General features: G+C 45.5%; 1 protein-coding gene across 2 annotated transcripts in view; it reads right to left on the reverse strand.

Annotated features, from left to right (window-relative positions):
• The window catches only part of ARHGEF6 (Rac/Cdc42 guanine nucleotide exchange factor 6), an 81,023-nt gene that overhangs the window by 8,578 nt on the left and 55,242 nt on the right, over positions 1-17,203 (reverse strand). For both annotated transcript variants that reach the window (XM_083486402.1, XM_083486403.1), the window contains 8 exons: positions 16,753-16,831; positions 15,797-15,936; positions 14,040-14,165; positions 11,757-11,777; positions 9,033-9,123; positions 6,621-6,710; positions 2,860-2,959; positions 671-725 (listed from right to left, as the gene is read on the reverse strand). In XM_083486402.1, the coding sequence (XP_083342528.1) occupies positions 671-725; positions 2,860-2,959; positions 6,621-6,710; positions 9,033-9,123; positions 11,757-11,777; positions 14,040-14,165; positions 15,797-15,936; positions 16,753-16,831 (702 nt within the window). The remainder of the gene's footprint in view (positions 1-670; positions 726-2,859; positions 2,960-6,620; positions 6,711-9,032; positions 9,124-11,756; positions 11,778-14,039; positions 14,166-15,796; positions 15,937-16,752; positions 16,832-17,203) is intronic.

Consider the following 17,203-nt stretch of genomic DNA (forward strand, 5'->3'; position numbering starts at 1 on the left):
TGTGTCTGACCCAGCAGGCTCCTCACTCTGTCATTCTCAACAATTACAGGTCCCATCAACCCTCAGTGCACAAATTCAGAAGGTACACATCACAACACTGGCAGTCTAATGATATGACGCTAAAACCATATTTAATTTAAGGTTTCACTAACCTCAATAGAGGCCTCTCAGTCCACGAACATCTAGGCTATGCCATGTTGTCTATCCCTAGCTCTTCCCTCTTCAACCTTCAGAACAACCCTGCGAGGTGGGTTAAGCTGAGATGACGACTGTCCCAGTGTCACCCAATGAGTGTTGTGGCTGAATGGAAGTTTCCTAATCCTGACATAATGCTCTCACCACTATGCTACGCAGGACCTTGCAAACACATCTTGCAATATTGTGCATGTATGTGAGGGTGTGCATAAGAATTTTTCCAGGGGAGGGGGAACTAAAACACTGAAAGGGGGGAGCAGGCTAATTTCTCACAACCTCTCCACCTTTGAAAAGAACAACACCTGTACATTTTACTTCTTATCTTAGGTTCTACTAATGTTTGAAACTTCCTCTGTTTTTTATGTGAAAGATGGAGTTAGGGTTCATTCTAGGTGGGGCAACTGTCTCTCCCCCCCCCCCGGTGGATGCCCATTATGTACATGTCATCCTGGAATAGAGTGATGCTTTTGATTACCTGTCTAAGTTCCTTGACCTCATCCTTCAGTGCATAGACGGCGTCCACCAGACTCCTAGGAAAAACAACCCAACAGTCAGCAGCAAAATGCTAAGAAGCAACCAAAGAGAACTCATAGACAAACACACTCCCTGCAGTTTCAAAAGGCCCTATAGATTATTTAATTAGTGTAAAGGCCTAGGAGAAGAGGAATGTCTTTGCCTGGTGCCTAAAGATACGTAGCAACAGTGCCTGCCCACCAGGTAGGTAGTGGCAAGGCACACCCAGACTCTCATATCTTCTGGGAGGGATTCAGCTGGGCTCTGGGAAATTTAGGTTTGTGCAATTAAAGTGACTTAAAGCACTTCTTTGCCAGGGTTTCCCAAACTTGGAACTCCAGCTGTTCTTGGACTACAACTCCCACCATCCGTAGCTAGAAGGACTAGTGGTCAGGGATGATAGGAACTGTAATCCAACAACAGCTGGAGACCCATGTTTGGGGAACCCTGCTAGAGCAACAGATCCTCTGGGGGGGGGGAGGACTGTTTGTGGTTTAAAAAAGAGACAGAAATGTGCTGAAAACACAGTTTGCCTGTCCCCATCTGTTTTTCTTTCAGCTTTGGATTGGGCAGCCCAAGGTTTTGAGTAGATGACCCTCTGGGTTCCTTCTAACCCTACAGTTCTATGATTCTATAGGTCATATGCAGAAGCAGTGAACCTCAACAGGAATGGGATGGATGCCCCTACAGCATGTTCCCTTTGCAAAGTTCAGGCCTTCTGCAGAACAGCTTTGCAGGGTTCTGTTTTGGTTTTTTTGTTTCATTTTGTTTCTTTGTTGGCAAACAAGCCTGTAAGGAAAGGATTCCCACAAGTGAAGAAACTGGCCAAAGCTTAAGGGATAAGCAACAGAAACAAAATAGCATTTAAAAAGTGGCAAAAACTCACAAATCTCCCTCATTTTGAAGGGGGGAAAGAAAATTCCACATATTTGTTTTGTCTTTTATAGGCAATGCTTGGTCCTATTGCCTGCTTAGGCATAAGACGAATATGCAGGGAAGTGCAGTGTTGTGGAGTTACATAATAATAATAATAATAATAATAATAATAATAATAATAATAATAATAATTTATTTATACCCCGCCCATCTGGCTGGGCCTCCCCAGCCACTCTGGGTGGCTTCCATAGAAACCAAAAATACAGTAAAATATCACACGCTAAAAACTTCCCTGAACAGGGCTGCCTTAAGATGTCTTCTGAATGTCAGGTAGTTGTTTATCGCTTTGACATCTGCTGGAAGGGTGTTCCACAGGGCGGGTGCCACTACCGAGAAGGCCCTCTGCCTGGTTCCCTGTAGCTTTGCTTCTCGCAATGAGGGAACCGCCAGAAGGCCCTCGGCTCTGGACCTCAGCGTCCGGGCAGAATGATGGGGGTGGAGACGCTCCTTCAGGTATTACTGGACCGAGGCCGTTTAGGGCTTTAAAGGTCAGCACCAACACTTTGAATTGTGCTCGGAAATGTACTGGGAGCCAATGTAGGTCTTTCAAGACTGGTGTTATATGGTCTCGGCGGCCGCCCCCAGTCACCAGTCTAGCTGCCGCATTCTGGATTAGTTGTAGTTTCCGAGTCACCTTCAAAGGTAGCCCCACGTAGAGCGCATTGCAGTAGTCCAAGCGGGAGATAACCAGAGCATGCACCACTCTGGCGAGACAGTCCGCAGGCAGATAGGGTCTCAGCCTACGTACCAGATGGAGCTGGTAAACAGCTGCCTTGGACACAGATTTGACCTGTGCCTCCATGGACAGCTGTGAGTCCAAAATGACTCCCAGGCTGCGCACCTGGTCCTGGTACATAGCAAAATGCCCGAGTTGTATTACATTGCAAAGCTTTGTGCTGTGTGGTTTCATGGTGACGTTACGCAGTACAAAGGTTTGCAACATTCCAATCAAGGGGCAGGATGTGGACACTGGCAACATTAAATGCTGCTTCATTGAATGCCTTCTTCATTGAATTGTTTACCTAAACACGGATACCGAATGCAGGGCAGGAGCAAGATATTTTGCCCCCCAGAACAGAACTCTTGCCACCCTGCAGTCGACCTCACACACTGACCTCCTCTTGCTCCTTTTGTTATTGGGTGGGTGGGGATAGGACACCCACAATTAAATTTCTTAGGCTCACTTTTTCTGTGGCCCACCCCAATCTCACTCACTTCTCCTCTGTGATAGTCTGCCCGTTGCTTCTTGTTTCCTCAAAGATGATTTTCTCTTCTTCCGGAAGCAGGACCTGGGGGACGGAATCCTTACGGGAACCTGGTGGCAAGAGAGGACAAATCAGGGGACAGCTCTGTTTTGGCGCACACAACAAATAAACAAGAACGTTAACAGGAGAAGAGCCTTTCCCTGCTCTTTTCCCCACTGGTGCATCATCATTGTCAAGATTGAAAAAAACAGCAAGAAAAAGACTTCCTGTCTGGCCGCCATGGCAAACGGCTGTCCCCAGACCAGGGGAGCCTTTCTGTGCAGCTAATGAAGATAATATGGGAGTAATTATCCTCCCCAAAAACCCCCAGGGCCGGGCGGGGGGGTGCTCTACCCGCAGATCATCCGATACCTGCCGTCCGTCCTGAAGGAATGTGGGTGGCAGGGGGCGCTGGGTGCATTGCACCGCGCCTTTCGGGAGCTCTCCAAAACTTGCGCCATGAGCGGTGGACACCTGTTTTTTTAAAATAAAATTCAAACTTAATTAACAGGCATGCTCTGAACTAGGGCGGATAAAGTACTCTGCTAATTGATTCAGCCGCTGGGTGCCAAGGATTCGACCTGGAGAAGGACTTTCGTCGTAATTGGATCGGTATGTTGGGGGAGGTGAGCCTCCATTATTCTCTCTTGATATACTTTGCATTTGCTGTTTTATTCGGCAAATCTCGCCCGAAAGGCTGACTGTTTGAAATATGAAAGCAGGATTGAAAGAGTATCTTGCTATTGTTATTGTTAATGGTTCAACTACAAAATTGAGTGTGTGAAATTTTGACTATGATTCTGGCCACAACTCTTAATGGAATGATAAAAAGGATTCATGGTGGGAGCTATGGTGTTTTCCTGAGGCATCAGCTTGTTAGCAGCTGGAACGAGATCACAGAAGGGAATTTTGTATATTAGCCCAGCGCTAACAGCGGAAGGCTAGATCTCCCTTTGTCTTGGATGTGATGCACTGAGATTTGCCTTTGTGTGCAGAAAGTGAAACTGGCGTCGATGAGGACTTTGGACTACAACAGGAACATAAAGAAGAAGAAAATTAAAAATATTTCACACAGAACTACAAAGGACTAACCCACTTGCTAAACTAATTCAGAGGCTGTTAAAAATAAATGAAGGATCAACATCGGAAATGTTTTATTAGAATTATTTGGGCTAATTAAGGAATGCAGTAAAATATTAGATCATCACTCCCTGAACTTCAGAGCATATGAAGTCACCCAAAGATATATAATTCGGCATTGAATATTTTTTGATTGTATTATAATTTGGAATGTTTTAATGTGGTTTTTATTGGATTGTTAAAATGGAAAACTTAATAAAAAATATTTTAAGGAAGGAAGGAAGGGAGGGAGGGAGGGAGGGAGGTATTCCATAAATGGGGTGTCACCACCAAGAAGGCTCTTTCCTTTTTAGCTACCCACTTCACCTCACTTGATGGCAGGACATGGAGCAGGTACTGAATATCAGGGGCTGGGAATCACAAATAACAAGAGTGTTGTTGCTATTGTGGGCCGACACCATAGGTGGACTTCACCATAGGTATCTGGTTGGCCACTGTGAAAACAGGATGCTGGGCAAGATGGGACGTTGGCCTGATCCAGCCACCAGCTCTTCTATGCTAAGACACTATTTCAGGTAACCTGGTTCCAAGTCTTTCTGGCTTCGTTGGTTAAAACCATCACTTTATAATAGACCAGGAAATGGGCATGTGTTTTCTGATAGCTTAACAGCTGACAAAAGTTGTACAAAGCAGCCACATTTCGGAAGGAGAGGGCCACACCCGTTTTACTACCCCTCTCTTTCCCCTCTAAGAGTACACGGATTTTAATTTGCCCTGTCAATGCGACTGACTAAATGGTTGCATTTCCATCACTTCAGAAGATGTTAGCACCTCACTCAGGAAGCAGCTTTTTCTGAAAGGTGCAGCAGATTAAATGATAGCGTCTTGTGCTTCCTAGTCAAAGCTATCTCTTGCATTCTAAGATAACCATCAGTTTGCTTGCACAGTGGAATAGGAGGAAGCTGGGCGAGAAGGGACTGCCATCGTCCTCTACTGTGCTTCCTTTGCTGCAGGGCATGAGGTAAGAGTGAGGCAGCGGATAGGAAACATAGGAAACTGCCTTATTTATAGGCAGACCATCGGCCCTTGTAGCTCAGGGCAAGTGAAATGATCAAGGGCAACTACCCCATGAGGAACAGATGCAGCAAGTGAAATGATCAAGGGCAACTCCCCCATGAGGAACAGATGCAGCAAGTGAAATGATCAAGGGCAACTCCCCCATGAGGAACAGATGCAGCATTTGGGACAGATGCAGAGGAAACACAATGGAAGTTTAAAAAACTAAGCATGGCATGGAGGAAGCAGATATGAAGAAGTTTTTCTCCCCCCGTTCAGAACGTTGGGAATCCAATGAAGCTTAGTTTTGGAAGATTCTGGACAGATAAAATGAAGTCCTTCTTCATTGCAGCACGTACATAAACTAAGAACTTGCTCCCCAAGGAGGCCAGGACGACCACTGACCTGGATGGTTGAAGGCTGACAGGTAAACCATGGAACTCCCTCCCACAGGAAACAGTGTTGGCCACCAACTTAAGATGGCTTCAAAAGAGGACTGGACAATTTCTCAGAGAAGGCTATCAATGGATACGCATCACTACAACTCTGCTCTGTCTCCACAGTTGGAACCAGTCAAAGTTCCAAATGCCACTTGCTGGAGTTCTTGTGCTCAGGACCTGCTATTGGGCTCCCCATAGGAACCTGGGTGACCACTTTGAGAACAGGATGCTGGACTAGAGGGGCCATGGGCCTGGTACAGCAGGATCTTCTTATGCACAACACCTGCTTTGTAGTAGACTGTGACTTAAAAGGCATTTTTGACCACTCTTTATGGAGAGGGCTAATTCATGGCACATTATTTAGCCATGAAGCCTATATGAAACATTCATATAGAACAGATGGTCTACTTCTGAATGCTAATTGCTAGGGGAAAACAGCAGAGGAGGGCAATCGCCCAATCCCAGTTTATGGTCTTAAGACAGCTGAGGATGCTGCTCTGATGGAAGCTAAGCAGGTCTGGGTCTGGTCAGTGCCTGGATGGAAGACCTCTTGGGAACCACAGATAGGCTACTGTGGGTTCCATGATGGAAGAAAGGCAAGACATAAATGGTTAAGAAGTTAAATAAGAAAGTAAACATCTTTCTCATGCCCTGCTTGTGGACTTCTCGGAGGCATCCAGTTGGCCCCTGAGAGCAACAAAGAAGATGGGTTTAGATGGACCTTTTGGTCTGATCCTCCAGGGCTCTTTGTAGGTTCTTATGAAAGGGAAAGGTTAAACACAGGCCCTCCCAGTGTCACTGGACTACAACTCCCATCACCCCTGCTCAATGCCCGTGTTTGCTGGGACTCATGGTGATTGGAGTCCAACAGCATCTGAAGAGGTTTAGCTCAAAAGAAGAACCTCACTAGGAGCTAAAGACGACAAAGGTAGATAATCCAAGGCATATAAGGACCAATGGTCTGGCTCACTGGAAGACAGCTTTGTAAGTTCAAACCCCAACTAGCACGCAATGCTTGGCAGAGAGCCTCCCACACATTGCGAGAGGAATGCACCAGGCATATGCTAAGCTGCCAGCTCGGTGCACCTCACTTATCTCAAAGCTACCCCACATTCAAAAGTTTCTAGGTACAAGGGGCCGCCTTTAAGCCACTCACCTGAGCTGTGGGTTTGCTGGGTGCTGGCACCTGTGCAATAGGCCTCAATCACTTTAAGGATCTGTGCATCTTCTTCCAAGGCAGCAGTACCTGTCAAATGTTGCAAAGGCAGGTGAATGCAAGAGACGTCTCTCACCCAATCTGGCTTCTATTAACTTGAGAAGACTTAGCTCAGCATCTAACACTGATTTCTAGCTTTGCTGTTAGGTGGAGCAGCACAATTTGCTTTATGTTTCATCTCTGCCTCACAAGGGCTAGAACACTCAAGTGTTCCAGTCAGAAGCAAGGGTTGTATTCAACTAACTTTTACTCAAAGTAGGCCCAGTTAAATTAATGGCAATGACTAAGATCATCCAGACTTCTTTTTGTGTCCAAGCACTTTTTTCTTTTTGCTGTGGTGCTTTCACCATGAAAACCCACTCTTTACTGCAATCTACAAAAACCCCAGTATTAAAGAGAGGTTTTTCCTGAGGAAAGGTGCAGGGCGAAATAAAAATGAAAAGTCCTTGAGCAGAGACTGTGGGAAAGCATGGAGCAAAAGGTAAGTGTAGATGAGCCATCAATTAGGTCTATGGATCTACCCTGAGTAATAAAATGTAGTTGAATACAACCCTGAGAAACTGCTGATTTTCTAATACAGTGGTACCTCAGTTTTCGAATGTAATCCATTCTGGAAAACCATTCAAGTTCTGAAATGTTCAAAAACCGAAAACCCAATAGCTGACAGCCAGGCCTCAGGATCTTACACTCAGCGGAAGCCGTGTTTCATGTTCAACTTCCGAGATGTGTTTGAGAACCGAAGCATTTACTTCCAGGTTTACAGCGTTCAAAAACCGAAATACTCGTCAACGGTGACATTCAGAAACCGGGGTACCACTGTATTTAAAATGGAGGAAGCAGGTACAGTGGTACCTCGGTTTACGAACTTAATCCATTCTGGAAGTCCATTCTTAAACCAAAACCATTCTTAAACTGAGGTGCGCTTTCCCTAATGAGGCCTCCTGCCATCGGTGCCCTTCCACCATTCGGATTCCATTCATAGACCGAGGTGAAATGCAACCCAGGACACTACTTCCAGTTTTGCGGAGTTCATAAACCAAATAGTTTGTAAACAGGGCTGTTCTTAAGCTGAGGTACCACTCAGTGGCGTAGCGTGGGGGGTGCAGGGGGGGGCAGCCGCACCGGGCACAACATCTGGGGGTCAGGGTTAGGGGGTGCAAATCCACGGGTTAGGGGGTGCAAATTACTTGCCTTGCCCCGGGTGCTGACAACCCACGCTACGCCACTGGTACCACTGTATTTATCTTGGCCCCTGTAACCTTGAGTGAAGCAAGAAATCTTTTTATACCAGTCAGAGTCCTTCCAGACGCAGTTTGTATTGTGTATTCATGAAGTTTTCTGCTCACGATGGTATTGGGGCGGTCATACGTGAACCCACTTTCAATACCTTTCACACCTGCAGAAGTTTCAGGGTGGTCTTCTTCATTTCCAAACAGTGCATGAGCTGCAACTTCCTACAGAAACCCAGTAACTTTTCTTTTCTTTTTACTGCAAATGTTCCAGTTCACTTTTTTCCCTGTCCCTATGCATGGCAATCATATAGTAACACTGGGGAAGCATCACAGAACAACTAATAAAGCAGAATGCTAAGTGGACTGTCCAGTATAATCAATCCATCACTAATGCACTATTATGCAGAATACGTGACCCCAAAAATACAGGAGTGTGGAGGAGTCTACCCACAGCATGCCTTTGAAGACTAGTTGTTGTGAATCACAAGTGGGGAGAGAGCAGGTTACATTCGGGTTCTGCTTGCAGGATTCCCACAGGCATCTAGTTAGCCACTGTGAGAACAGGACACTGGATTACACAAGCCTTTGGCCAGAACTAGCAGGACTCCGCTGTCCTTAATTTGACCAGCTCTTTCCACTGTGCTGGTAGAGTGTAGTGAAAAATCACCTCTAGGGATGCCTGCTCTGATTCAGGGGATGCAGAACTCCAGCAGAAGTCTGTGGTTCAGCAGCTGCCCATCTGGTTGCTGGCTGACCAGGGTCACATTCTACTTGCTAAAAGGTGCTGAAAGTTGTTAGGAGACCCCACCCCCTGCTTGCAGAACTACAATTCTCAGAGTGGTTTAACAACCAATCTCTATTCCCAGGATAGTCTGGGAAATGTAGCTCAGTGAGGGGAATCTCCTGTTGAGATGGGTCTCCTAACAACTCTCAACAGCTTTAAACTACATTTTCTAGTAGTTGCCAAAATTCTTTGGGGAAAGGCATGGCTGTTTAAAGCGGCATGATGCTGCTTTAAATATACAGTGCAGATGGGGGGTCTTAGATATTACACTGGAGAATCTGCAGGTTTTCTTTTAAATGCAATCACTACAAGTACAAGTCATGTAAGTCAGCTCACTTTTTCTAACGACAAATTCCTCATCAGATGCTTTCCTGTCTTTCCTTTTTGGAAGGAACTTCTTCATTGTCTTTGGGCTCTTGCTTGAGTCCTATTTTTTTAAAACGACAACAACAACACATACTTCACTTAATAATGAGACAACCAAGGTTATGAATAGAGAAATCTTAGCTGACAATCATCTCGGTCTCAGCTGGTAAATCTGGGGTTGTGGGACAAAGCAATACTTATAGGACAAAAAGCAGGGTTGGAACTTGGTAATAGGGCCAGAGCCGTCTTTCCTGTTGGGCTTACTGGTGCGTTGCGCCATGGCACTGGCCTCTCAGGGGTGCCCCAGCGAGTGGGGGAGCTGCGTGGCTTTGCCGGCGGCCTCCCCTTTCCCTGCACACCCACCAGCTGTGCCCTGTCAACCATATGGCTGGCGGATGTGCAGCTTGCCTCCCAAGCCTCCCCAGGAGGAGAGCGATGCCCACAGAGGCTTGGGAAAAGGTTGACAAGTCGACAACTCTGGGAAACTTGGGGGGGAGGGGAACCAGAGGGATCTTTGCATCACGATGCCAGATATGCTCAAGACGGCCCTGAATACAGCACCCTGTGTGAAAACAAAATTTGACACACACACACCCCAGCACCTGTGTCACCTTCTGAAAGATGGCTAAGCAAGGTGCTGGTCTTTGGGAAGGAAGAATGAGGGCTGTAGTAGGGTCCAAGAGACCTCCCGTCTCCTTCCCAATGCTGGGTAAGTGCTAACTAGGCTTTAGGAAGGAGGAAGGAGGAAGGCAGGAGGACTCTGGGACCCTCCTTCCCAAAGCAAGGGATTACTAGATTTTGGGAAGCAGGTGGGAAGGCGTCCCTTGGGCTTGGCACCCTGTGCAAGGGAACCAGTCGTGCAGTCCAAAATCTGCCTCTGTGAAAAACAGTTTATTTGAATTTAAACAACCCATGTTTGTGACACAACAGATCTCAACTTAGAAGAGGCACTCTATTCAATGTGAGAGAAAGGGAATGAATGCTTCTCTGAGGAGGCCTGTCTCTCACCCGAGGAGATGCCTAAGAAGTGTTCCTTTCTATGTTCAAGAAAAAGGGAGAGTGGAGCTTGAACCACCTGCACTTTTTATAAGTATTTTGAGTATCTATTCATCTTTCCAATTAACTGGGGGTATCTTTTTAGCAGTCAAAAGTTGTTTTATCTGATGGTGCTAGTAAAAATTAGATGAAACCACGAGACAACCCAGTCTCTAGCCCTTCTAGAAAGAAAGTTATGAAACAAAATGGGCAGGTACTCTTCTAAGTGATTTCTGTGAAATGAGCAAATCTGGTCAACTCGTCAACTCAGAGGTGCGATTGGTGAGTGAGTTGTTTGGACACCATGCAATATAAATCTCTGGGGGTCCAGAAGGGATATTACTTTCCCATCGCTTATAATGCACTTTTCCTGCTTCTGTCCTATTTTGTAAATTCTGTAGGCTAAGCCTTTTTCTCATATGGGAACATATATTTATGAACCGATGTGGATGCCATCTTGAGATCATCATGGAAAATTACAAATGTTTTCCATCATGGAAAATACAAATGATTTCAAACCTAGTGCCTTTTGCATAGTACTGAACTCCAACTCCATTCCCCGCTGAGCAGGTGACAGCAAAGGTTGCAAGGTTTTTAGCTGGGGCAATCAGAATAAGATCCACTATTTGACTATTGATTCATACCCCTAAAATGTATTTTATATAATTGACTTTTTATTTCTATTCTTTGTGTATCGTATTGTTGTTTTATTGCTACGGCCGATGGCCAATGCAAATAAAGATCCATTCCTTCCCCTGCGCTCCCCGCAGCCCATTGGCTGCGCTGGCGAGGGTAGATGAGAGCCATTGGCTGCACTCACGGGCTAGTTTATGCTGTTTCCTAAACTGTTGATTTCCACATTATTTCTGAGCTCTTGCACGACTTAGAAGTCACTTCCAGAATCATAGCTGAACACAATGCAAGTTTTTGTGTTATTTGTTTCTGGGGGGTGGGGGGGTGGAGGAGGGAATCTTCTGCAAATAAAATGGAAGTGAGAGCTATACTCTAATATAGTTTTATGTCACATGAAAGCTCAAAATATAATGCGGAAATTAACACTTAGGAAAACATCGGGGAAATTGAATAAACTGCCTCATGGATGCACACAGAGTCCATAACATCTGGACTCTGTGTGCATTATTGAACCATAATCCCAAGATTTCCAGCTTTCATTTAAAAAAAAAAAGAGGAAATTTCTAATATTTGCAGATCCTGAGATGTGATGCAGAATGTACAGCCGCTATTCTTCCCAGGGCTTTCTTTTGATAGAAATCAGCTTGCTCCCTCACACACCCCAAACATTCCTGTGGGCTCCCATGATCTGGAAGGCACTAGGTTGGGAAAGGATGACTTAAGAGCCGCAGGCAGGTGAATCTTTTTTCCCCACGCTCTGAATTCAACAGCAGCATTAAGTGTCCTTTGCAGAGGTGCTAGGGAGTAAGTCCCATTGCTTGCAGCCAAGACAACGCAGTAAAGTGAATGGCAATGAATTGCAAAACAAACAAACACAGAGCTTTGCTCTGGGAAAATATGACACACGAATGCAGAAGGTCGTGGGTGGGTGGGGTGGAGAGAGAAGGGGAAAACCCACTTGTCCTTTGTTAAAACATACATGCAATGCAGCGACCCAGGAAATCATGGAGATGATTCCATCCTTACCTTTAAAATGTAAGTCATCCTCTACCGAATGAACATAAAAAGAAGAAGACAAAGACAAACATGAGAAGGTAAGCATGATTCATGGAAAAAAGCAGCTGACTTTTTTCAGCCTGGTATCTTAACGGGGTGGGTAGGATTTGCCCTTACTGATACACCATTCGAAGAGCGTTTTATTTCTTTTGCATTGCTCACGGTTTAAGTTTTACTTTTGCTTATTGCATTTCATATCTTGTTAAGCCGCTCTGTAAAATGACTGACACATTTGACTATTACTATTCATAATAACAAGGAAGAGGAAAGGCGTTGATTAAACACTGGAAAACTCCCGTGGAACCAGAGGCTCTCCATTCATGGAGGAAGTTTCCTTCTGCAACTCTGAATGACTCACTGCTCAGGGTCTCCCCTCTTCCCAGTTAGCCTCTGCTGCAGGAAGGGGGTTAAATCTTCTACTCACCCATGTTGGATATGGTCAGCTCACTCAACTGCTCCTGAGAAAGGGTCATCCACCCTCAAAGGGGAGTCTGCCTGTCATGTCTCTGTACGAGTCGGTGTGGGCTCCAGGTTTCAAGGGGCACTTGGGCACTGCATTCTCAGGGGGACCTGTTTCCACCCACCTTCACCTCCCGGCTTCACCACACGCATCCCCCAAAGGAGAGTTACTGCTTACTCAAAGAGGGCAGATGAATAGGCAGTTACAAGGAACAGTAGAATTGGATCCGGGAAACTCAAGGGCAGGAATAGAGAACCTTTTCGCAAAGAAGCACCATTGATTCACAGAGGAAAGTCAATCAGGGAGCCTTGGCCAATGGTGGGTGGGGCCAGAGCACAAAACAGAAGCCAGCACAGCCTCCCTGTGAGCAAGGCTTTATCCAAATATCTTATAGCATAGTTGTTGAATTTCCAACGCCCACTTGATATTTCTCTTTAGTGGGGCAATGCTGACTGCCATGATGAGCTCCCACACTTAAAAACTGGTGACCACACCAGTGCTCAGTTACTTAGACCCATGGACAACAATGGAATATACTCCCAAGAAAAATGGACACAAGAATACTGAGCAAGACAAAACAAAACAAAATATCTTTGGCAATGTCTGACAATGTTTATGAAAATTTAGGAACAAAAATAGACCATCCAGCACCCGTGTACAGAAGCCAGCAAGCCTCCAGCACAAGCAGTGTTAGGGGCGAGTCGTGTAAAAAAATGAGTCATTAAAAAAAAAATCCCTGAAAAGTATTGAAGAGTGATTTTATAGTAACACCTTTCGGGGGTTGCGACACAAGTTTCCTGTATGATGCAAATAACTCCCCTATGCCAGCTCAGTTTCCTGTGGGCTTAGATTTGAACACTGTTATAGTGTGAGAAGAAATTGGATAGATGCAATTAAGTGGGGAAGTGGTTTTCTTTCTCTGCGAGACGTTTGGCTGCTGGAGCAGTAAACCTTTACCTTTTTACCAAATATGAAATATACTTTATTCCTAAGAATCCCAGTTCTTCTATGGGTTTAAAAAAGACAAAAATACACCCAAAAGATAAAATGGGGGGGCCTCATATAAGAGTTGCTCCACCCCCTTGATCATTCTGGCTGAACTTTCCTGAACTTTTTCCAAATCTACAATATCCTTTTTGAGGCGAGGAGCCCAGAACTGTGCACAATATTCCAAATGCGGTCACACCATAGATTTGTATAATAGCATTATGATATTGGCAGTTTTCTATTTGGTTCCTTTCCCAATAATGATCCCTGGCATGGAATTTTATCTTTTCCGCAGCTGGTGCATACTGGGTCAACGCCTTCATTGAGCTACTGACATGACCCCCCCCCCAAAAAAGGGGAGACATAAGAGCAGCCCTCAAATATTTGCAGGGTTGTCATGAAGAAGGCAGAGCAGGTGTCTTTGTTGGACTTTGTTGGACAACAAAGCAGATTTCAGCTAAACGGCAGGAGAAACGTCCTAATGGTAGGAGCTGCTCTCCTCTCTGGAAGTATTATGCAGAAGCCAAGTAGCCATCCCTCAGGGATTCTGGAGGTGTGTCCCAAATTAGAGCTCCTGCACTGAACAGCAGGATTTATACTAGATGACTTCTAAGGTCGATCCCAACGCTAAAATTCTACGGCAGTGGAAAAACTTGCTTCTGGGTTGCCCTTCTGCCTGGATTTGTAAACTTGTTGCTTAGTGGGACCAGCCTCCTGTGTTAAGCTTACACATCCAGCCACAAAGCGAGGCAGCAATGCCCAGTATTCATCCAGCAGCACAACCCAGACCCATTTGTGACAATTACCTCTTTGTAGCTGAGTGCCACCGATGGCCTGAGGGGAGGTGCGGGGCGGAGGCAACTTAAGGTCCAGGGCTTAACGGTTTTGGGTGGCTCCAATGGGCCACGGGCTTGTCCAGTAGAGCTGAAAGTCTGATGATAAAACAGTTATCATTTATTGATTTAGCTTGTTAACCTGCTGAGAGTTCCCACATCTTCCAAGGAAAGGAAAGAGGGCCCATTTTGGTTGTGCTGCCTCATTTGGGGAAGGGCACCCGCCTTGCAAGCAGAAGGCCCCGGGTACTATCCCCAGATAATGATGGGAGAGAACACTGCCTGCAAACCTGCGGAGCCACTTCCAGTCAGTGTAGGCAATACTGAACTAGATGGCTCAACTCAGGATAAGGCAATTTCCTATGTTCTTGATGTTCAGATTCCACTTGAGCTTTCACACAACGTAAAAGCCACAAAGGGAAATATAGCCGAGCACAGCACAAGTATGTTGCTCATTTCCACTACAGTGGTATCTTGGTTTTCAAACTTAATCCATTTCGGTAGTCCGTTTAACTCCCAAAATGGTTTGAAAACCAAGACATGGCTTCTGATTGGCCATCTTCACTCAATCAGAAGCCATGGAAGCCCGTCGGACATTTGGCTTCCGAAAAATGTTCACAGACTGGAACACTCACTTCCAGGTTTGCGGCATTTAGGAGCCGATTTGTTCAGGAGCCAAGTTTTTCAAGTACCAAGGTACCACTGTATTTGCAAACTTTTTTTGCTAGTCTCTCCCCCCCCCCCCCCATTTTTTGTTTCTGGAAACTTGCACTAAACTTGCACTATTAAATTTCCAGAAGTAGCAGAGGAATGGAAATTTTTGTGGAGTATCTGGAAAAAAACTGTAAACATGTGAAATTGTTGGTAGGATTAGGGTGAATTCAACAGTTTAACACATAGCAAAGGAATAAGGGATAGGTGGGAAAATTAAAGGAACCAGGGAAGAAGGGAAGTTGTAAATGGCTGGCTTTTTTTAAAGATAAAAAGGTAAAGGGACCCCTGACCATTAGGTCCAGTCATGGCTGCCTCTGGGGTTGCGGCGCTCATCTCGCTTTATTGGCCAAGGGAGCTGGCATAAAGTTTCCAGGTCATGCGGCCAGCATGACTAAGCCGCTTCTGGCGAACCAGAGCAGCGCACGGAAACGCCATTTACCTTCCCGCCAGAGCGGTACCTATTTATCTACTTGCACTTTGACGTGCTTTAGAGCTGCTAGGTTGGCAGGAGCTGGGACCGAGCAACGGGAGCTCACCCCATCACTGGGATTCGAACCGCCAACCTTCTGATTGGCAAGACCTAGGCTATGTGGTTTAACCCACAGCGCCACCAGCGATAGGAGTGGGGAAATGTTTGTTTTAATGTGAATGTGGTTTTGTAACATGGAAAAAATATAATTTAAAATAAAAAAATCCAGAAGTGGCTTTTCACAGTTGGTGAAAGCTCAGCTATAATGTGGAAATCAACAATTAGGGAAACATCAAGGAAACAAAATAAGCAGCTGCAGCTTTATCCAACCCAAATAGTTTAATAAATGAGCACCCAATCTAAGAGGCTTCAAAAGGGATCTGAAGGGCAGAGGGTGAAGGCAACCCATTCTCTCTTCAACTCCTAAGAGGATTCTGGTGATAGTGGATTTCCAGCACACTAGCACCCCCTGCAGGAACAGAAGGTGTGTTGCCTCCCCAGGAGCCCGGCACAGACCAAGATTGCCCCACTAAGCAGATCAACTTACAGAATGAGAGCCCCAGGAGTGTGTCTTGGAGAGGCTGCCGCTTGAAACCGTCCCTCTGGTCAGCCTGTGCAAATGGTCAAGCCAGTCGTGCAGATCCTGGCTGCTGTTGCAATGCACCGTAATCCGGTCAAGCAGGCTCCCTGTACAAACCAGGTTAACTCATTTAAAAACAACAACAACAATAATAATAATAGCCCACTCATTCTGTTTTGGCTTCAAGCACCTGTTTGCACAGCCAAGGCAGAACTGAACCCCACCCACCCTCCCTCCCTCCCTCCCTCCCTCCCTCCCTCCCGGCTCATCAGCTGCTGCCACAAGTGACATCACTTGATTGACAGAAGGATGGGGCTTGTGGAAAATGGCGCCATGGGCCAAACTGGGATGCCCTGCCAGGTCAGGATTTTAGCCTACGGGCCAGAGGTTCACCACCATTGCAATATACCATTTATTTCCACTAAATAAGGCTACCAACCATGGTGGCAGCATCTTCTTTCCACTGCCAGAGGTCATCAGAAGGATTCAACTCAGTGTTACTGAAAATATGCACACTGAAACTCATGGACCTCAGTCTGTAATTGTTTTCAGTGAGTCTAATATGTATAAAACTTAGCTGAATGCCACCTGGCATCTCTCTGAATACCAGTAGCTCTGAATTCACAAGTGAGGAGAGTGGCTGGCACACTCAGTTGCTGCTTGTGGGTTTCCCCACAGGATGTAGGCACGGCCATTGTGAGAACAGGACCTTTAGCCTGATCCAGCAAGGTTCTCCCGATGTTCTTGCGTTCCTATGTATTTTATATTGTATTCAGCATTTTGCATCATTGCTATATGTTGCTTCTTCTTTTTTTGCCTTCTATTGCAAGCCGCTTTGAGTATCTTTACAGTAGAAAAGTGGGTATATATATTCAATCTAATCTAATCAATGCATGCATCTAAGGCGCTAGCTGCACACTGACCTGAAATTTCAAAAGCATGTTCATTGACTTCCACATCTTCTAGTTTTGTGACCATCATACCTATTAAAGGGAGCTTTCCCTGCTCCCAAGAAAGAAAGAAAGAAAGAAAGAAAGAAAGAAAGAAAGAAAGAAAGAAAGAAAGAAAGGTATTATATCAACGTTTTTCTGAGAAACCTTGACCGACTTTTTTTTGCAATATGTAAATTTTAGCTAGGGACTGCCACCTTATAAAAGAAACCCAAGTCAACTCATCAAATCAATTAGCTGAATATGCTCAAATCGGCATATGACTCAAAGAGTAGTTTTGAAAGGGGGGGGAGCAGGGGAGCTGGGTTTCTTTGATCTTGAATGGTAGACATATACATCAGTGCATCTGAAGATAATGTGTGCCTTCCTGTGTAAGTGTGAAGAGAGAATGCCTGCTCTAATCTAGTGCCAGGTTTGTGGTGCT

This window comes from Podarcis liolepis (assembly GCF_965112155.1).
Source record: "Podarcis liolepis genome assembly, chromosome: Z".
NCBI lineage: Eukaryota > Metazoa > Chordata > Lepidosauria > Squamata > Lacertidae > Podarcis > Podarcis liolepis.